The following is a 22,097-nucleotide window of genomic DNA, read 5'->3' on the forward strand; positions in this document are numbered from 1 at the left end:
AGAGAGAGAGAGTGTGTGGTGGGGGGGGAAGGGTGTGTGGGGGTGAGTGTGTGTGTGTGTGGGGGGGGTGAGTGTGTGGTGTGGGTGTGAGAGTGTGTGTGTGTGTGGGGGGGGGTGTGAGAGAGAGAGTGTGGTGGGGAGGTGTGAGTGTGTGTGTGTGGGTGAGTGTGTGTGTTTGGGTGGTGGGTGGATGTGGTTGGGTGGTGGTGGGTGGGTGGGTGTGTTTGGGTGTGAGAGTTGTGTCTGTGTGTGTGTGGGGGGGGGTGTTGTGTGGTGGGTGTGTGGGGGTGTGAGTATGAGGAGAGAGTGTTGTGTGTGTGTGTGGTGGCGCGTGCACCATCCCCTAAGGCAACATGCAATGTCCACCTTAATGCTGTTTCCAGACCGATGTTTGTGAAAAAATAGTTTTTTAGCCAGCAAACCATCAAATACAGCAGGGACTGAGGCACGTTAGCCTCACCGCCCCCCCACCCCCGCCACCCCCACTTGTGGGCTGAGTAAACTAGCCCATCCTCTCTAACCCCACTTTCCCAGCCCCGGTCTGCAGCTTTACACTTTGCAGTTTGTCAGGAGAGACTGCGTAGGACTGGGGACTATGCTCATTGGAATTTGGAACAGAGAGGGGGGAAATCTTTTAGAAAACATATAAAACGCTGAAGGGAATAGACAAGGTAGAAGCAAAAACCAGAGTTCACACTGGCAGGTGAGACTAGAAATGGGGGCACTTCTTCACTCATCTCTGTCTCTGTCTCTATCTCTCTCTCTGTACGAGGTGAACCTCCCCAGTGTCAGGGTGTAGGGGCTGCTGAATGACTCTCTGTCGCTCTCTCTCTCTCCCTCTCTCTCTCTCTCCCTCTCTCTCTCTCTCTCTCTGTAACGAGGTGAACCTCCCCAGTGTCAGGGTGTAGGGGCTGCTGAATGACTCTCTGTCGCTCTCTCTCTCTCTCTCTCTCTCTCCCTCCCTCTCTCTCTCTGTATGAGGTGAACCTCCCCAGTGTCGGGGTGTAGGGGCTGCTGAATGTCTCTCTCTCTCTCCCTCTCTCTCTCTCTCCCTCTCTCTCTCTCTCTCTCTGTACGAGGTGAACCTCCCCAGTGTCAGGGTGTAGGGGCTGCTGAATGACTCTCTGTCGCTCTCTCTCTCTCTCTCCCTCCCTCTCTCTCTCTGTATGAGGTGAACCTCCCCAGTGTCGGGGTGTAGGGGCTGCTGAATGTCTCTCTCTCTCTCCCTCTCTCTCTCTCTCCCTCTCTCTCTCTCTCTCTCTCTCTCCCTCCCTCTCTCTCTCTGTACGAGGTGAACCTCCCCAGTGTCGGGGTGTAGGGGCTGCTGAATGTCTCTCTCTCTCTCTCTCTCTCTCTCTGTGCTAGGTGACCCTCCCTAGTGTTGCTGTGTTTCTGGATGTCACTGGCCAGTTTGATGTCGAGTTCAGGATCGTTGTGGCATGTCGGAACGGAAATGTCTACATTATCCGCAGGTAAGCAGAAGGTCTCACCCCGAGCTGTGGGACCCCTTCTGTGCCCCTCTCCGGTCTCTATACCTACTCGGGATAAGCCTCCGCCAAGACGGTACATCAAGCCCAAAGGCACACGGTCCTGTTTACCCCACAACCTGGTTCCCACTGGGACCACGGCTCCATTTGAAAAAGCTTGCTTTCAAATGATGATCCTCCCCTCTCTATCTCTGTCCCCTCGTTCCTATCTCTGTAACCCCATCCAGCCCCTAAACCCCCCCTCCCTATCTCTGTAACCCCCTCCACCCCCTCCCTATCTCTGTAACCTCCTCCAGCCCCTACACCCCCCTCCCTATCTCTGTAACCCCATCCAGCCCCTAAACCCCCCCTCCCTATCTCTGTAACCCCCTCCACCCCCTCCCTATCTCTGTAACCTCCTCCAGCCCCTACACCCCCCTCCCTATCTCTGTAAACCCCCTCCCTATCTCTGTAAACCCCCTCCCTATCTCTGTAACCTCCCTCCAGTCCCTACACCCCCTCCCTATCTCTGTAACCCCCCTCCAGTCCCTACACCCCCTCCCTATCTCTGTAACCCCCCTCCAGTCCCTACACCCCCTCCCTATCTCTGTAACCCCCTCCAGCCCCTACACCCCCCTCCAGACCCCTACACCCCCTCCCTATCTCTGTAACCCCCTCCCGCCCCTACACCCCCTCCCTATCTCTGTAACCCCCTCCCGCCCCTACACCCCCCTCCCTATCTCTGTAACCCCCCCATCTCTGTACCCCCCTCCAGCCCCTACACCCCCTCCCTATCTCTGTAACCCCCCCTATCTCTGTACCCCCCTCCAGCCCCTACACCCCCTCCCTATCTCTATAACCCCCTCCCTATCTCTGTAACCCCCCTCCAGCCCCTACACCCCCCTCCAGACCCCTACACCCCCTCCCTATCTCTGTAACCCCCTCCCGCCCCTACACCCCTCTCCCTATCTCTGTAACCCCCCTCCAGACCCCTACACCCCCTCCCTATCTCTGTAACCCCCTCCCGCCCCTACACCCCTCTCCCTATCTCTGTAACCCCCCTCCAGACCCCTACACCCCCTCCCTATCTCGGTAACCCCCTCCAACCCCTACACCCCCTCCCTATCTCTGTAACCCCCCTCCAGCCCCTACACCCCCTCCCTATCTCTGTAACCCCCCTCCAGATCCCTACACCCCCTCCCTATCTCTGTAACCCCCCTCCAGACCCCTACACCCCCTCCCTATCTCTGTAACCCCCCTCCAGACCCCTACACCCCCTCCCTATCTCTGTAACCCCCCTCCAGACCCCTACACCCCCTCCCTATCTCTGTAACCCCCCTCCAGCCCCTACACCCCCTCCCTATCTCTGTAACCCCCCTCCAGACCCCTATACCCCCTCCCTATCTCTGTAACCCCCTCCAGCCCCTACACCCCCTCCCTATCTCTGTAACCCCCCTCCAGACCCCTACACCCCCTCCCTATCTCGGTAACCCCCCCTCCAGCCCCTACACCCCCTCCCTATCTCGGTAACCCCCCTACACCCCCTCCCTATCTCTGTAACCCCCCTCCAGACCCCTACACCCCCTCCCTATCTCTATAACCCCCCTCCAGCCCCTACACCCCCTCCCTATCTCGGTAACCCCCCCTCCAGCCCCTACACCCCCTCCCTATCTCGGTAACCCCCCTCCAGACCCCTACACCCCCTCCCTATCTCGGTAACCCCCCCTCCAGCCCCTACACCCCCTCCCTATCTCGGTAACCCCCCTACACCCCCTCCCTATCTCTGTAACCCCCCTCCAGACCCCTACACCCCCTCCCTATCTCTATAACCCCCCTCCAGCCCCTACACCCCCTCCCTATCTCGGTAACCCCCCCTCCAGCCCCTACACCCCCTCCCTATCTCGGTAACCCCCCTACACCCCCTCCCTATCTCTGTCTCTGTATAGCATATAATCTCCACTGCTTTGCCGTTGTGGGGAGGCCTTGTGGGACCCTGAGCTCTCTGCCCATCTCTGTAAGCTGCTCCTTCAAGCTGTGGCCATTGATTGAGTTCTGAATTGCCTGACCCCCCCCCAGTATCCCCTGAAGTGGCTCAATCCTAGGCTCTGCCTGATGGCTGCTCCTGGGAAGTGTTCGGGGGTAATTGGCTGCATGGTGGTTAGTGCTAGATGAATGCGAGGTGTTATTGCCTTTCCAGAGACTCGAAACGGCCTAAGCAGTGTATCGAGCTGAATTCGCAGCCCGTTGGTCTGGTACGACTGAACAAGAACATTGTGCTGGGCTGTGGGAAGGAGATGCTGCATGCCTACACACAGAAGGTAAACACCCAGACGATTGAGGCAGGCCCTGAAGCCCCGAGTTTGGACATTGGACACATACCAGAGTGCTCTGGCCCCTCCTGTTTATCACAATGATTTCATGTCACTTTGTTTCATAAGCATTCAAAGCACAATGTCCTTTGTTGGGAACATAGATACAGGAGGAAGCCATTCAGCACCTTAAACCTGCCCTCCATTCTGTTCAAAATCATTGGTGAGGGAGTGGGTAGTGTTAGTGGGTCAGTGCTGAGGGAGTGGGCACTGTCAGAGGGTCAGCACTGAGGGAGCGGGCACTGTCAGAGGGTCAGCACTGAGGGAGCGGGCACTGTCAGAGGGTCAGCACTGAGGGAGCGGGCACTGTCAGAGGGTCAGCGCTGAGGGAGCGAGCACTGTCGGAGGGTCAGCGCTGAGGGAGCGGGCACTGTCAGAGGGTCAGCGTTGAGGGAGCGGGCACTGTCAGGGTCAGCACTGAGGGAGCGGGCACTGTCAGAGGGTCAGCATTGAGGGAGCGGGCACTGTCAGGGTCAGCGCTGAGGGAGCGGGCACCGTCAGAGGGTCAGCGCTGAGGGAGCGGGCACCGTCGGACGGTCAGTGCCGAGGGAGCGGGCACCGTCGGAGGGTCAGTGCTGAGGGAGCGGGCACTGTCAGAGGGTCAGTGCCGAGGGAGCGGGCACTGTCGGAGGGCCAGTGCCGAGGGAGCGGGCACTGTCGGAGGGCCAGTGCCGAGGGAGCGGGCACTGTCGGAGGGCCAGTGCCGAGGGAGCGGGCACTGTCGGAGGGCCAGTGCCGAGGGAGCGGGCACTGTCGGAGGGCCAGTGCCGAGGGAGCGGGCACTGTCGGAGGGCCAGTGCCGAGGGAGCGGGCACTGTCGGAGGGCCAGTGCCGAGGGAGCGGGCACTGTCGGAGGGTCAGTGCCGAGGGAGCGGGCACTGTCAGATGTACCATCTTTCATACAATACTTTACACTGAGATCCCATCTGCCCTGTTGGGGGTGTGGGTAGTGTACGCGTTTGTACAGACAGCACAGGAAAGAGCACACTTCAAAAAACGGGAGGCTGAGACAAGTCAGAGAAACTGCAGAGACCCATTTGCCTCACGTCGATTATCGTGAAAACGCTTGAATCTTTGCTGTAAGAATGTCCTGACTGATCACAGGGACAGTAATGGGGGGGCTTCAGCTGAAAGAATTGGCTTTGTGGAACGTGAAATCATGTTAACGTTTCCTGAGGACGTAACAAGCTGAATAGAGAAGGAAGTGGACACCAGTACATTCCCTGAAAGGTTTTATTCCGGTTCAGGTCAAGTGTTTGCAAACAAAATTAACGCACGTGAGAGAGCGGGCAGTGTCGAAGTTGAGAAGGAGCTGGGTGTCTGTTTTCAGGAATCACTGAGGGTTCACCTGTTGGTGCAGCAGGCAATGGGGAAGGTCAGTGCTGTGCCGGCCTTTCTCACCGGAGGCTCTGCCAGGGAGTAGGGGTGCCTTGCTCAGGCTGTATTGTGCCTGGGTGAGAGATTCCCGGAGTATTGTGTGTGGGAATCTGGTCTCCTTATCCATGGGAGGTTACAGTTATCTGAGAGAGAGTACGATAGAGTGATGGCGCGGGTGTTGCGATAGTCCCTGAGAGATTCTCTCTGTAGTTTGGAGGAATGTGAGGTAATCTGGGTGAAGAACACACCGTTTTTACAAAAGCCCTGGATGGGGGTCAGTGGGGAGGAGGTTACCCCACCTCCTCCCTACAGTGCTGGGGGGTGGGGTTAAAGGGGCATTGTGAACCGGGGTGGGGGGGGGGGGAGTGAGCTGGAATTCAGCCTCAGGGTAAGGGGTCGGCCATTTTGGACTGAGATGGGGAGGAACGTCTTCACCAGCAGCGTGGGAATTCCCGGAGGGGAACGGAGACTCCGACAGTGAGAGATCTGGAGGGTGTAGGCCGGGCGGGGCTGAGGGATGATGGAGGGCTGAATTGGTGGGGTCAGCCGGCTGGCCTGTTTCCTTGTGTTCTCGTCCTGTCCAGGGGAAGAAACTGTGGACGGTGCAGCTGTCAGCTCCAATCACCACCATGGGGCTGATGGATCACAAGGTGAAGGGATTCCAGGCTCTCTTAGTGGCTCTGGCCAACTCAGAGGTTCACCTCTACAGGGAGAAGATCCTCGTCAACGTCATCCAGACACAGGTACAAAACCCGACACACTGGTACACCCGTCATTAACACCCCCTCCCTGCCTCTGTGACCCCCACTGGCCGCTACACCTCCTCCCTATCTCTGTAACACCTCCAGCCCCCTACACCACCTCTCTATCTCTGTAACCCTCTCAAGCCCCTACACCCCCTCCCTATCTCTGTCACCCCTACCATCCCCTACACCCCCTCCCTATTTCTGTAACCCCCTCCAGCCGCCTACACCCCCTCCCTATCTCTGTAACCCCCCTCCAGCCCCTACACCCCCTCCCTATCTCTATAACCCCCTCCAGCCCCTACAACCCCTCCCTATCTCTATAACCCCCTCCAGCCCCTACACCCCTCCCTATCTCTGTAACCCCCTACACCCCCTCCCTATCTCTGTAACCCCCTCCAGCCCCTACACCCCCTCCCTATCTCTGTAATCCCCTCCAGCCCCTACACCCCCTCCCTATCTCTGTAATCCCCTCCAGCCCCTACACCCCCTCCCTATCTCTGTAACCCCCTCCAGCCCCTACACCCCCTCCCTATCTCTGTAACCCCCTCCAGCCCCTACACCCCCTCCCTATCTCTGTAACCCCCCTCCAGACCCTACATCCCCTCCCTATCTCTGTAACCCCCTCCAGACCCTACATCCCCTCCCTATCTCTGTAACCCCCACCTGCCCCTACACCCCCTCCCTATCTCTGTAACCCCCCTCCAGCCCCTACACCCCCTCCCTATCTCTGTAACCCCCTCCAGCCCCTACACCCCCTCCCTATCTCTGTAACCCCCTCCAGCCCCTACATCCTCTCCCTATCTCTGTAACCCCCTCCAGACCCTACATCCCCTCCCTATCTCTGTAACCCCCTCCAGACCCTACATCCCCTCCCTATCTCTGTAACCCCCACCTGCCCCTACACCCCCTCCCTATCTCTGTAACCCCCCTCCAGCCCCTACACCCCCTCCCTATCTCTGTAACCCCCTCCAGCCCCTACACCCCCTCCCTATCTCTGTAACCCCCTCCAGTCCCTACACCCCCTCCCTATCTCTATGGTCCCCCGCTGTGGGATGTATGTGTTGCTGCATTTCCAGCCCCTTACCTACCCCTGGGAACCTGGGCCCCTGCACTCAGGAATTCCTCCCCTTCGTCTATCTGCCTCCCTCCCCCTCTCCAGCTCTCTGTCTGTTTGGAATGGTAGCTTTTATCCGACGCTGTGCTCTGCTGCCACTCTGCATTACTCACTGAGAGTATCTCACAGCTGCCCCTTTTCTCTCAGGACATTGTCACCAGCTTGTGCTTTGGCAGGTATGGACGTGAGGATGGGACCCTCATCATGACCACAAAAGGTGGGTCTCTCGCTCTCTCTCTCTTTCTCTCACTCGTGACCCCACCCCGCCTGTTCTCTCTGCCTCTCCCTGTCTCTATGCCTGCTCTTGCTGCTCTATCTGTGTCCCCCACCTCTCTCCACATTCACTGCTCCATCTGCCTCTCTGTGTACGACCCCAACCTCAATTCCAGTTTCCGCCGGATTTGAACCCCACCCCTCATATCTCTGACCCTCCCTCTCTCCTCCTCTGCCTCATTCTCCCACAGGGATAGGCCGTTCAGCCCATCAAGCCTGCACCCCCATTCCACAAAATCTGCCTCAGTGGTTAGCACTGCTGCCTCCCAGCACCAGGGATCTGGGTTCAATTCCACTCTCTGGACAACTGGCTGTGTGGAGTTTACACATTCACCCCTCCGGTTTCATCGCACAGTCCAAAGATGTGCAGGTTAGGGTGGATTGGCCATGGGAAATTGTCCCATAGTGTCCAGGGATGTGCAGGTTAGGGTGGATTGGCCATGGGAAATTGTCCCATAGTGTCCAGTGATGAACAGGTTAGGGTGGATTGGCCATGGGAAATTGTCCCATAGTGCCCAGGGATGCGCAGGTTAGGGTGGATTGGTCATGGGAAATTGTCCCATAGTGCCCAGGGATGTACAGGTTAGTGTGGATTGGCCATGGGAAATTGTCCCATAGTGCCCAGGGATGTACAGGTTAGTGTGGATTGGCCATGGGAAATTGTCCCATAGTGTCCAGGGATGTGCAGGTTAGGGTGGGTTGGCCGTGGGAAATTGTCCCATAGTGCCCAGGGATGCGCAGGTTAGGGTGGATTGGTCATGGGAAATTGTCCCATAGTGCCCAGGGATGCGCAGGTTAGGGTGGATTGGTCATGGGAAATTGTCCCATAGTGCCCAGGGATGCGCAGGTTAGGGTGGATTGGTCATGGGAAATTGTCCCATAGTGCCCAGGGATGTGCAGGTTAGGGTGGATTGGCCATGGGAAATTGTCCCATAGTGCCCAGGGATGTGCAGGTTAGTGTGGATTGGCCATGGGAAATTGTCCCATAGTGCCCAGTGATGCACAGGTTAGGGTGGATTGACTGTGGGAAATGCAGGGTTACAGGAATCGGGTGCGGGGGTGGGTCTGGGTGGGAAGCTCTTGGGAGGGTCCCTGTGGCCCTGTTGGGCCGAATGGCCTGTTTCCACATGGTAGAGATTCTGTGATATCTTTAATATCTAAAAACCTGTCGATGCTAATCCTGCACATTTTCATTGACTGAGCCTCCGCTGTTGCAGAGAATTCCCAAACTTCCCCACCCTACGGTGCTCTTCCTGTCAATCCTCGGTGGCCTACACCATACCTCGGGATGTGGTCCCTGTTTCGAGAGAGCCCCAGGTAGGGGGAACCATCCTTTTCACATCCATCCCATCACAGCCTGTTAGTTACAATGAGATGACACCTCCTTTTGACAAACCTCTGGACTTGGGTTCCTCAGTCTCTCCTCCCAGGGCACTCTGTCACCCAGGAATTAATCTGGTGAAGCTCCATTGTGCTCCCTCCATGGTGAACAAACCTTTAGATTAGGAGAACGAACCAGTGCAGGGTAGTCTGGATATGGTTTGACCAAGGCTGCATACAACTGGTGTATCACATCTTCACTCCCCATCAGTACGACTTCCACAGAGGTAAATAGCTGAGTTTGAGAAACTTGGAAGGATTAGACTGAAAGGTCCGTTTCTGTTCTGTACAACTCTGTGGTTGGAAAGCACTCTCTCTACACTGTCCCCCCATCAAACACCCCAGGGACAGGGACAGCGCGGGGTTAGATACAGAGTAAAGCTCCCTCTACACTGTCCCCCTCATCAAACACTCCCCAGGGACAGGGACAGCGCGGGGTTAGATACAGAGTAAAGCTCCCTCTACACTGTCCCCCTCATCAAACACTCCCAGGGACAGGGACAGCGCGGGGTTAGATACAGAGTAAAGCTCCCTCTACACTGTCCCCCTCATCAAACACTCCCCAGGGACAGGGACAGCGCGGGGTTAGATACAGAGTAAAGCTCCCTCTACACTGTCCCCCCATCAAACACCCCAGGGACAGGGACAGCGCGGGGTTAGATACAGAGTAAAGCTCCCTCTACACTGTCCCCCTCATCAAACACTCCCCAGGGACAGGGACAGCGCGGGGTTAGATACAGAGTAAAGCTCCCTCTACACTGTCCCCCTCATCAAACACTCCCCAGGGACAGGGACAGCGCGGGGTTAGATACAGAGTAAAGCTCCCTCTACACTGTCCCCCCATCAAACACTCCCCAGGGACAGGGACAGCGCGGGGTTAGATACAGAGTAAAGCTCCCTCTACACTGTCCCCCTCATCAAACACCCCAGGGACAGGGACAGCGCGGGGTTAGATACAGAGTAAAGCTCCCTCTACACTGTCCCCCCATCAAACACTCCCAGGGACAGGGACAGCACGGGGTTAGATACAGAGTAAAGCCCCCTCTACACTGTCCCCCATCAAACACTCCCCAGGGACAGGGACAGCGCGGGGTTAGATACAGAGTAAAGCTCCCTCTACACTGTTCCCCCATCAAACACTCCCAGGGACAGGGACAGCGCGGGGTTAGATACAGAGTAAAGCCCCCTCTACACTGTCCCCCCATCAAACACTCCCCAGGGACAGGGACAGCGCGGGGTTAGATACAGAGTAAAGCTCCCTCTACACTGTCCCCCTATCAAACACTCCCAGGACAGGGACAGCACGGGGTTAGATACAGAGTAAAGCCCCCTCTACACTGTCCCCCGATCAAACACTCCCAGGACAGGGACAGCGCGGGGTTAGATACAGAGTAAAGCTCCCTCTACACTCTCCCCCCATCAAACACTCCCAGGGACAGGGACAGCGCGGGGTTAGATACAGATAAAGCTCCCTCTACACTGTCCCCCATCAAACACCCCAGGGACAGGGACAGCGCGGGGTTAGATACAGATAAAGCTCCCTCTACACTGTCCCCCTCATCAAACACCCCAGGGACAGGGACAGCGCGGGGTTAGATACAGATAAAGCTCCCTCTACACTGTCCCCCCCATCAAACACCCCAGGGACAGGGACAGCGCGGGGTTTGATACAGAGTAAAGCCCCCTCTACACTGTCCCCCCATCAAACACTCCCCAGGAACAGGGACAGCGCGGGGTTAGATACAGAGTAAAGCCCCCTCTACACTGTCCCCCGATCAAACACTCCCAGGACAGGGACAGCACGGGGTTAGATACAGAGTAAAGCCCCCTCTACACTGTCCCCCCCATCAAACACTCCCAGGACAGGGACAGCACGGGGTTAGATACAGAGTAAAGCTCTCTCTACACTGTCCCCCCCATCAAACACTCCCAGGGACAGGGACAGCGCGGGGTTAGATACAGATAAAGCTCCCTCTACACTGTCCCCCCATCAAACACTCCCCAGGGACAGGGACAGCACGGGGTTAGATACAGATAAAGCTCCCTCTACACTGTCCCCCTCATCAAACACTCCCCAGGACAGGGACAGCACGGGGTTAGATACAGATAAAGCTCCCTCTACACTGTCCCCCTCATCAAACACCCCAGGGACAGGGACAGCGCGGGGTTAGATACAGAGTAAAGCTCCCTCTACACTGTCCTCCCATCAAACACCCCCAGGACAGGGACAGCACGGGGTTAGATACAGAGTAAAGCCCCCTCTACACTGTCCCCCCATCAAACACTCCCCAGGGACAGGGACAGCGCGGGGTTAGATACAGAGTAAAGCCCCCTCTACACTGTCCCCCCATCAAACACTCCCCAGGGACAGGGACAGCGCGGGGTTAGATACAGAGTAAAGCTCCCTCTACACTGTCCCCCGATCAAACACTCCCAGGACAGGGACAGCACGGGGTTAGATACAGAGTAAAGCCCCCTCTACACTGTCCCCCTATCAAACACTCCCAGGACAGGGACAGCACAGGGTTAGATACAGAGTAAAGCCCCCTCTACACTGTCCCCCCATCAAACACTACCCCAGGACAGGGACAGCACGGGGTTAGATACAGAGTAAAGCTCCCTCTACACTGTCCCCCTATCAAACACTCCCAGGACAGGGACAGCACGGGGTTAGATACAGAGTAAAGCTCCCTCTACACTGTCCCCCCCCATCTTACACCCCAGGGACAGGGACAGCACGGGGTTAGATACAGAGTAAAGCTCCCTCTACACTGTCCCCCCCCCATCTAACACCCCAGGGACAGGGACAGCACGGGGTTAGATACAGAGTAAAGCTCCCTCTACTCTGTCCCCCCATCAAACACTACCCCAGGACAGGGACAGCACGGGGTTAGATACAGAGTAAAACTCCCTCTACACTGTCCCCCATCAAACACTCCCTAGGGACAGGGACAGCACGGGGTTAGATACAGAGTAAAGCTCCCTCTACACTGTTCCCCCATCAAACACTCCCAGGGACAGGGACAGCCCGGGGTTAGATATAGAGTAAAGCTTCCTCTACACTGTCCCCCCATCAAACACTCCCCAGGACAGGGACAGCACGGGGTTAGATACAGAGTAAAGCTCCCTCTACACTGTCCCCCATCAAACACTCCCCAGGACAGGGACAGCACGGGGTTAGATACAGAGTAAAGCTCTCTCTACACTGTCCCCCCATCAAACACTCCCAGGACAGGGACAGCACGGAGTTAGATACAGAGTAAAGCTCCCTCTGGTTGCACCCCCCTTCAACCCACCCTCCCATCCTGGCACTTTCCCCTGCCACCACAGGAACTGTAAAACCTGTGCCCACACCTCCTCCCTCACCTCTATCCAAGGCCCTAAAGGAGCCTTCCACATCCATCACAGTTTTACCTGCACATCCACTAATATCATTTATTGTATCCGTTGCTCCCGATGTGGTCTCCTCTACATTGGGGAGACTGGGCGCCTCCTAGCAGAGCGCTTTAGGGAACATCTCCGAGACACCCGCACCAATCAACCACACCGCCCCGTGGCCCAACATTTCAACTCCCCCTCCCGCTCTGCCGAGGACATGGAGGTCCTGGGCCTCCTTCACCGCCGCTCCCTCACCACCAGACGCCTGGAGGAAGAACGCCTCATCTTCCGCCTCGGAACACTTCAACCCCAGGGCATCAATGTGGACTTCAACAGTTTCCTCATTTCCCCTTCCCCCACTTCACCCTCGTATCAAACTTCCAGCTCAGCACTGTCTCCTTGACTTGTCCGACCTGCCTATCTCCTTTTCCACCTATCCACTCCACCCTCTCCTCCCTGACCTATCACCTTCATCCCCTCCCCCACTCACCCATTGTACTCTATGCTACTCTCTCCCCACCCCCACCCTCCTCTCTCTTATCTCTCCACCCTTCAGGCTCTCTGCCTTTATTCCTGATGAAGGGCTCATGCCCGAAATGTCGATTTTCCTGCTCCTCGGATGCTGCCTGACCTGCTGTGCTTTTCCAGCCCCACTAATCCAGTAAACTGGATACAGACTGCCTTCCTTGTGTCTCCTTTCGAAGCTCTGCTTTTACGGTGAAAGACAGCAGCCAGCAGGTGAGCTTGGGCTGTCTCATGGTCTCTCACACTAACACGCCTGCACCTCTTTCCCCCCCCCCTCCCCGTCTGCCCCTTCACTTTCACTTGTTGCCACTCACCTTGTGTCCCTGTGTCCCTGCTGCTGCTGCAGCTTCCTATAGCCTGGTCAGTCAGTGTGTGTGCTGCTGTTGACCTGCAGCTCTCCCTCTTCCCTCACAGGGGGTGGGCTCATCATTAAGATCCTGAAGAGAACCGCCGTGTTCGAGGACAAAGACACCAGCCCTGGGCCCCCTCTGGCGCAGAGCATTAAGCTGAGCATCCCAAAGAAAACCAAGCTGTATGTGGATCAGACCCTGAGGGAGAGGGAGAACGCTGTGGGTGAGTAAGGCCAACAAGGCATTTCCACAGCAAGACTGAGGTGGGGGGGGGGAAGCACAGCCCTGTGATCTCCGGGAGCCTGGGATGACAGGTATACCTGTAGGCAGTTTGCTATTCTACTGCAGGGGCATCACACCATCTCAGTTTGCACAGTGTAGGGTGGAGTGGAACAATCTCTCCCAGTCAGGCAGGGGGCTATCAGCAGCAGAACATGTTTGACCTCTATTATACATCAAAGGGTGGCTGTTTAAACAGCACACTGCAGCACCCAGTCGAGAGACTATTTAAACAGCACCCAGTCTCCAGAGTCTGTTTAAACAGGGCCCAGTCTACAGAGTCTGTTTAAACAGGGCCCAGTCTCCAGAGTCTGTTTAAACAGGGCCCAGTCTCCAGAGTCTGTTTAAACAGGGTCCAGTCTACAGAGTCTGTTTAAACAGGGCCCAGTCCACAGAGTCTGTTTAAACAGGGCCCAGTCTCCAGAGTCTGTTTAAACAGGGTCCAGTCTACAGAGTCTGTTTAAACAGGGCCCAGTCCACAGAGTCTGTTTAAACAGGACCCAGTCCACAGAGTCTGTTTAAACAGGACCCAGTCCACAGAGTCTGTTTAAACAGGACCCAGTCCACAGAGTCTGTTTAAACAGGACCCAGTCCACAGAGTCTGTTTAAACAGAGCCCAGTCTACAGAGTCTGTTTAAACAGCACCCAGTCGAGAGACTATTTAAACAGGACCCAGTCTCCAGAGTCTGTTTAAACAGGACCCAGTCTCCAGAGTCTGTTTAAACAGGACCCAGTCTCCAGAGTCTGTTTAAACAGGACCCAGTCTCCAGAGTCTGTTCAAACAGGACCCAGTCTCCAGAGTCTGTTCAAACAGGGCCCAGTCTCCAGAGTCTGTTTAAACAGGGCCCCGTCTCCAGAGTCTGTTCAAACAGGGCCCCGTCTACAGAGTCTGTTCAAACAGGGTCCAGTCTCCAGAGTCTGTTCAAACAGGGTCCAGTCTCCAGACTCTGTTCAAACAGGGTCCAGTCTACAGAGTCTGTTCAAACAGGGTCCAGTCTCCAGAGTCTGTTCAAACAGGGTCCAGTCTCCAGAGTCTGTTCAAACAGGGTCCAGTCTCCAGAGTCTGTTTAAACAGGGCCCAGTCTACAGAGTCTGTTTAAACAGGGCCCAGTCTACAGAGTCTGTTTAAACAGCACCCAGTCTACAGAGTCTGTTCAAACAGGGTCCAGTCTCCAGAGTCTGTTCAAACAGGGTCCAGTCTACAGAGTCTGTTTAAACAGGGCCCAGTCTACAGAGTCTGTTTAAACAGGGCCCAGTCTACAGAGTCTGTTCAAACAGGGTCCAGTCTCCAGAGTCTGTTCAAACAGGGTCCAGTCTCCAGAGTCTGTTCAAACAGGGTCCAGTCTACAGAGTCTGTTTAAACAGGGTCCAGTCTACAGAGTCTGTTTAAACAGGGTCCAGTCTACAGAGTCTGTTTAAACAGGGTCCAGTCTACAGAGTCTGTTTAAACAGGGCCCAGTCTACAGAGTCTGTTTAAACAGGGCCCAGTCTACAGAGTCTGTTTAAACAGGGCCCAGTCTACAGAGTCTGTTCAAACAGGGCCCAGTCTACAGAGTCTGTTCAAACAGGGCCCTGTCTACAGAGTCTGTTCAAACAGGGTCCAGTCTCCAGAGTCTGTTCAAACAGGGTCCAGTCTCCAGAGTCTGTTCAAACAGGGTCCAGTCTCCAGAGTCTGTTCAAACAGGGTCCAGTCTACAGAGTCTGTTCAAACAGGGTCCAGTCTCCAGAGTCTGTTCAAACAGGGCCCAGTCTACAGAGTCTGTTTAAACAGGGCCCAGTCTACAGAGTCTGTTTAAACAGCACCCAGTCTACAGAGTCTGTTCAAAATGGGTCCAGTCTACAGAGTCAGTTCAAACAGGGTCCAGTCTACAGAGTCTGTTTAAACAGGGTCCAGTCTACAGAGTCTGTTTAAACAGGGCCCAGTCTACAGAGTCTGTTTAAACAGGGCCCAGTCTACAGAGTCTGTTTAAACAGGGCCCAGTCTACAGAGTCTGTTTAAACAGGGCCCAGTCTACAGAGTCTGTTTAAACAGGGCCCAGTCTACAGAGTCTGTTTAAACAGGGTTCAGTCTACAGAGTCTGTTTAAACAGGGCCCCGTCTACAGAGTCTGTTTAAACAGGGCCCAGTCTCCAGAGTCTGTTCAAACAGGGTCCAGTCTCCAGAGTCTGTTCAAACAGGGTCCAGTCTCCAGAGTCTGTTCAAACAGGGCCCAGTCTACAGAGTCTGTTTAAACAGGGCCCCGTCTACAGAGTCTGTTTAAACAGGGCCCAGTCTACAGGGTCTATTTAAACAGTACCCAGTCTACAGAGTCTGTTTAAACAGGGCCCAGTCTACAGGGTCTATTTAAACAGTACCCAGTCTACAGAGTCTGTTTAAACAGGGCCCAGTCTCCAGAGTCTGTTTAAACAGGGTCCAGTCTCCAGAGTCTGTTTAAACAGGGCCAGTCTCCAGAGTCTGTTTAAACAGGGTCCAGTCTACAGAGTCTGTTCAAACAGGGTCCAGTCTACAGAGTCTGTTCAAACAGGGTCCAGTCTACAGAGTCTGTTTAAACAGGGCCCAGTCTACAGAGTCTGATCAAACAGGGTCCAGTCTACAGAGTCTGTTCAAACAGGGTCCAGTCTACAGAGTCTGTTCAAACAGGGTCCAGTCTACAGAGTCTGTTTAAACAGGGCCCAGTCTACAGAGTCTGTTCAAACAGGGTCCAGTCTACAGAGTCTGTTCAAACAGGGTCCAGTCTCCAGAGTCTGTTTAAACAGGGTCCAGTCTCCAGAGTCTGTTTAAACAGGGCCAGTCTCCAGAGTCTGTTCAAACAGGGTCCAGTCTACAGAGTCTGTTCAAACAGGGTCCAGTCTACAGAGTCTGTTTAAACAGGGCCCAGTCTACAGAGTCTGTTCAAACAGGGTCCAGTCTACAGAGTCTGTTCAAACAGGGTCCAGTCTCCAGAGTCTGTTTAAACAGGGTCCAGTCTCCAGAGTCTGTTTAAACAGGGCCAGTCTACAGAGTCTGTTCAAACAGGGTCCAGTCTACAGAGTCTGTTCAAACAGGGTCCAGTCTACAGAGTCTGTTTAAACAGGGCCCAGTCTACAGAGTCTGTTCAAACAGGGTCCAGTCTACAGAGTCTGTTCAAACAGGGTCCAGTCTCCAGAGTCTGTTTAAACAGGGTCCAGTCTCCAGAGTCTGTTTAAACAGGGCCAGTCTCCAGAGTCTGTTCAAACAGGGTCCAGTCTCCAGAGTCTGTTCAAACAGGGTCCAGTCTACAGAGTCTGATCAAACAGGGTCCAGTCTACAGAGTCTGTTTAAACAGGGCCCAGTCTACAGAGTCTGTTTAAACAGGGCCAGTCTCCAGAGTCTGTTCAAACAGGGTCCAGTCTACAGAGTCTGTTTAAACAGGGCCCAGTCTACAGAGTCTGATCAAACAGGGTCCAGTCTACAGAGTCTGATCAAACAGGGTCCAGTCTACAGAGTCTGTTCAAACAGGGTCCAGTCTACAGAGTCTGTTCAAACAGGGTCCAGTCTACAGAGTCTGTTCAAACAGGGCCCAGTCTACAGAGTCTGTTCAAACAGGGTCCAGTCTACAGAGTCTGTTCAAACAGGGTCCAGTCTACAGAGTCTTTTTAAACAGGGTCCAGTCTACAGAGTCTGTTTAAACAGGGTCCAGTCTACAGAGTCTGTTTAAACAGGGCCCAGTCTACAGAGTCTGTTTTAACAGGGTCCCGTCTACAGAGTCTGTTTAAACAGGGCCCCGTCTACAGAGTCTGTTTAAACAGGGCCCAGTCTACAGGGTCTATTTAAACAGTACCCAGTCTCCAGGGTCTCTTTAAACAGGGCCCAGTCTACAGAGTCTGTTCAAACAGGGTCCAGTCTCCAGAGTCTGTTCAAACAGGGTCCAGTCTCCAGAGTCTGTTCAAACAGGGTCCAGGCTCCAGAGTCTGTTCAAACAGGGCCCAGTCTCCAGGGTCTGTTCAAACTGGGTCCAGTCTCCAGGGTCTGTTCAAACTGGGTCCAGTCTCCAGAGTCTGTTTGAACAGGGTCCAGTCTACAGAGTCTGTTTAAACAGGGCCCAGTCTACAATAGACAATAGACAATAGACAATAGATGCAGGAGTAGGCCATACTGCCCTTCGAGCCTGCACCGCCATTCAATATGATCATGGCTGATCATTCCTAATCAGTATCCTGTTCCTGTCTTATCTCCATACCCCTTGACTCCACTATCTTTAAGAGCTCTATCCAATTCTTTCTTAAAAGAATCCAGAGACTGGGCCTCCACTGCCCTCTGGGGCAGAGCATTCCACACAGCCACCACTCTCTGGGTGAAGTAGTTTCTCCTCATCTCTGTCCTAAATGGTCTACCCCGTATTTTTAAGTTGTGTCCTCTGGTTCGGCACTCCCCCATCAACGGAAATATGTTCCCTCCTGCCAGAGTGTCCAGTCCTTTCATAAGCCTATACGTTTCAATCAGATCCCCTCTCAGTCTTCTAAACTCAAGGGTATACAAGCCCAGTCGCTTCAGTCTTTCCGTGTAAGGCAATCCTGCCATTCCAGGAATTGACCTCGTGAACCTACGCTGCACTCCCTCAATAGCCAGAATGTCTTTCCTCAAATTTGGAGACCAGAACTGTACACAGTACTCCAGGTGTGGTCTCACCAGGGCCCTGTACAGCTGCAGAAGCACCTCTTTGCTTCTATACTCAATCCCTCTTGTTATGAAGGCCAGCATACTATTAGCCTTCTTCACGACCTGCTGTACCTGCATGCTTGCCTTCATTGACTGGTGGACAAGAACACCCAGATCTCTCTGAACAGCCCCTTTACCTAATTTGATACCATTGAGGTAGTAATCTGCCTTCCTGTTCTTGCCACCAAAGTGGATAACCAGACATTTATCCACATTAAACTGCATCTGCCATGCATCTGCCCACTCACCTAACTTGTCCAGGTCACCCTGTAATCTCCTAACATCCTCATCACATTTCACCCTACCACCTAGCTTTGTGTCATCAGCAAATTTGCTAATGTTATTGCTGATACCATCTTCTATATCATTTACATATATTGTAAAAAGCTGCGGTCCCAGCACGGATCCCTGCGGTACCCCACTGGTCACTGCCTGCCATTCCGAAATGGAGCCGTTAATCACTACCCTTTGTTTCCTATTAGCCAACCAATTCTCTATCCAATCTAGTACTTTGCCCCCAATCCCGTGCGCCCTAATTTTACTCACTAACCTCTTGTGTGGGACTTTATCAAAAGCTTTCTGAAAGTCCAGGTACAGTACATCCACTGGATCTCCCTCGTCCATCTTCCGAGTTACATCCTCAAAAAATTCAAGAAGATTAGTCAAGCATGATTTCCCCTTCATAAATCCATGCTGACTCTGTCCTATCCTGTTACTATTATCCAGATGTGCCGTAATTTCATCCTTTATAATAGACTCCAGCATCTTACCCACCACTGAGGTCAGACTAACTGGTCTATAATTTCCTGCTTTCTCCCGCCCACCCTTCTTAAAAAGTGGCACAACATTAGCCGCCCTCCAATCCTCAGGAACCAACCCCGATTCTATTGAACTCTACAGAGTCTATTAAATAATCACCAGCGCATCCACGATTTCCCGAGCCACCTCCTTCAGTACCCTGGGATGCAGGCCATCAGGTCCCGGAGACTTATCAACCTTCAGACCTAACAGTCTCTCCAACACCAAATCCTGGCAAATAGAAATTCCCTTAAGTTCAGGTCCTTCAGCCACTGTTACCTCAGGGAGATTGCTTGTGTCTTCCCCAGTGAACACAGATCTGAAGTACCCATTTAATTCCTCTGCCATTTCTTTGTTCCCAGTAATATATTCCCCTGCTTCTATCTTCAAGGGCCCAATTTTTGTCCTAACCATTTTTTTGCCTTGGACATACCTAAAAAAGCTTTTACTATCCTCCTTTATATTCTTGGCCAGTTTACCTTCGTACCTCATTTTTTCTCTGCGTATTTCCTTCTTACTAATCCTCTGTTGTTCTTTAAAAGCTTCCCAGTCCTCCGTTTTCCCGCTTATCTTCGCTAAGTTATACTTTTTCTCTTTTAACCTTATATGTTTCTTTACTTCCCTTGTCAGCCACGGCCGCCCATGTCTCCTCCTGGGATCTTTCTTCCTTTTAGGAATGAACTGATCCTGCATCTTCTGCATTATACACAGAAATATCTGCCATTGTTCCTCCACGGTCTTCCCTGTTAAGGTATTAAACCATTGAACTTTGGCCAGTTGCTCCCTCATAGCTCCATATTTCCCTTTATTCAACTGAAATATTGTCACTTCAGATTGTACCCACTCCCTCTCAAATTGCAGATTGAAGCTTATTGTATTATGGTCACTACTTCCCAATGGCTCCTTCACTTCGAGGTCACTGACCAATTCTGGTTCGTTACACAATACCAGATCCAGAATCGCCTTATCCCTGGTCGGCTCCAGCACCAGCTGCTCTAAAAATCCATCTCTGAGGCACTCCACAAAGTCTCTTTCTTGAGGCCCGATACCATCCTGATTCACCCAGTCTACCTGCATGTTAAAATCCCCCATAACAACTGTAGTAACATCTTTGCAACAAGCCAATTTCAGCTCCTGATTCAACTTACCTCCAACATCCAGACTACTGTTTGGGGGCCTGTAGATGACTCCCATGAGGGTCTTTTTACCCTTAGTGTTTCGAAGCTCTATCCACACTGACTCTACATCCCCTGACTCTAGGTCCCCCCGCGCAAGGGACTGAATATCCTCCCTTACCAACAAGGCCACCCCATCCCCTCTGCCCGTCAGTCTATCCTTACGATAGCACATGTAGCCTTGAATATTCATTTCCCAGGCCCTGTCCCCATGAAGCCACGTCTCAGTTATCCCCACAATATCGTATCTGCCAATTTCCAAAAGAGCCTCAAGCTCATCCACCTTGTGTCTAATGCTTCGTGCATTCATATATAGAATTTTTAATTTGTTACTGCTCTCACCCTTCCCCTCAACCCTTATTTCACTCAACTTTACAGCATGATGCCTTTTCCAGTTTTCTGCCTCCTTGATACAGTTGTCTTTCTTGACTTCTCTTGTTCTAACTACCCCTTCAATTTCCTTTTTAAACATCCAGCTTGTCCCCTCCCCCCCGCTACTTAGTTTAAATGTAGCGGTGTTGCAGCAGAAAACCTGCCTGCCAGAATGCCGATCCCTGTTCTATTAAGGTGCAAGCCATCTCTCTTGTAGAATTTATGGTTACCATAAAATATACCCCAGTGATCCAAGAACTTGAAACCTTGCTTCCTGCACCAGTTCCCCAACCACACGTTCAAGTCCATTATCTCCCGGTTTCTGGCCACACTAGCCCGAGGAACTGGAAGCAAACTGGAGATAACCACCTTGGACGTCCTGCTTTTTAGCCTTCTTCCTAGTTCTGCGAAGTCTCGCTGTAGTATGTTCCTCCTCTTCTTCCCGACATCATTTGTGCCGACGTGTACCACCACCTCGGGCTCTTCACCCTCGTCCTTGAGGATGTCCTGCACTCTGTCCGCGATGTCTTTCACTCTAGCACCAGGAAAGCAACACACCATCCTTAAATCCCGTCTGCTGCCACAAAAACCCCGGTCAGTTCCTCTCACGATGGAGTCCCCTATTACCACGGCTCTATGTGATGTCCGACTCTTCCGCTCTGCTTCTGCGGCAACTTTAAACAGAGTCTGTTTAAACAGGGTCCAGTCTCCAGAGTCTGTTTAAACAGGGTCCAGTCTACAGAGTCTGTTTAAACAGGGCCCAGTCTCCAGAGTCTGTTTAAACAGGGTCCAGTCTACAGAGTCTGTTAAAACAGGGCCCAGTCTACAGGGTCTGTTTAAACAGGGTCCAGTCTACAGAGTCTGTTTAAACAGGGCCCAGTCTCCAGAGTCTGTTTAAACAGGGTCCAGTCTACAGAGTCTGTTTAAACAGGGCCCAGTCTCCAGAGTCTGTTTAAACAGGGTCCAGTCTCCAGAGTCTGTTTAAACAGGGCCCAGTCTCCAGAGTCTGTTTAAACAGGGCCCCGTCTACAGAGTCTGTTTAAACAGGGTCCAGTCTACAGAGTCTGTTTAAACAGGGCCCCGTCCAAAGAGTCTGTTTAAACAGGGTCCAGTCTCCAGAGTCTGTTTAAACAGCACCCAGTCTCCAGAGTCTGTTTAAACAGGGCCCCGTCTACAGAGTCTGTTTAAACAGGGTCCAGTCTACAGAGTCTGTTTAAACAGGGCCCCGTCCAAAGAGTCTGTTTAAACAGGGTCCAGTCTCCAGAGTCTGTTTAAACAGGGCCCAGTCTACAGAGTCTGTTTAAACAGGGTCCAGTCTACACAGTCTGTTTAAACAGGGCCCAGTCTACAGAGTCTGTTCAAACAGGGTCCAGTCTCCAGAGTCTGTTTAAACAGGGCCCAGTCTACAGAGTCTGTTTAAACAGGGCCCCGTCCAAAGAGTCTGTTTAAACAGGGCCCCGTCCAAAGAGTCTGTTTAAACAGGGTCCAGTCTACAGAGTCTGTTTAAACAGGGTCCAGTGTACAGAGTCTGTTTAAACAGGGTCCAGTGTACAGAGTCTGTTTAAACAGGGTCCAGTCTACAGAGTCTGTTTAAACAGGGTCCAGTCTACAGAGTCTGTTTAAACAGGGCCCCGTCTAAAGAGTCTGTTTAAACAGGGTCCAGTCTACAGAGTCTGTTTGAACAGGGTCCAGTCTACAGAGTCTGTTTAAACAGGGCCCAGTCTACAGAGTCTGTTTGAACAGGGTCCAGTCTACAGAGTCTGTTTAAACAGGGCCCAGTCTCCAGAGTCTGTTTAAACAGGGCCCAGTCTACAGGGT

At 53.3% G+C, this 22,097-nt stretch overlaps 1 protein-coding gene across 2 annotated transcripts in view; it reads left to right on the top strand.

Annotated features, from left to right (window-relative positions):
- Positions 1-1,227: 1,227 nt before the first annotated feature.
- Positions 1,228-22,097, top strand: part of bbs1 (Bardet-Biedl syndrome 1) — a 38,052-nt gene continuing 17,182 nt past the window's right edge. For both annotated transcript variants that reach the window (XR_011953322.1, XM_072551131.1), the window contains exons 1-5: positions 1,228-1,472; positions 3,664-3,784; positions 5,797-5,955; positions 7,220-7,289; positions 13,043-13,201. Coding sequence is in view for 1 of the 2 variants with exons in the window: in XM_072551131.1 (XP_072407232.1) it covers positions 3,761-3,784; positions 5,797-5,955; positions 7,220-7,289; positions 13,043-13,201 (412 nt within the window). In the remaining variant the exon portion in view is untranslated. The remainder of the gene's footprint in view (positions 1,473-3,663; positions 3,785-5,796; positions 5,956-7,219; positions 7,290-13,042; positions 13,202-22,097) is intronic.

The sequence above is a fragment of the Chiloscyllium punctatum genome, chromosome 31, assembly GCF_047496795.1.
Source record: "Chiloscyllium punctatum isolate Juve2018m chromosome 31, sChiPun1.3, whole genome shotgun sequence".
In the NCBI taxonomy this organism is placed as follows: domain Eukaryota; kingdom Metazoa; phylum Chordata; class Chondrichthyes; order Orectolobiformes; family Hemiscylliidae; genus Chiloscyllium; species Chiloscyllium punctatum.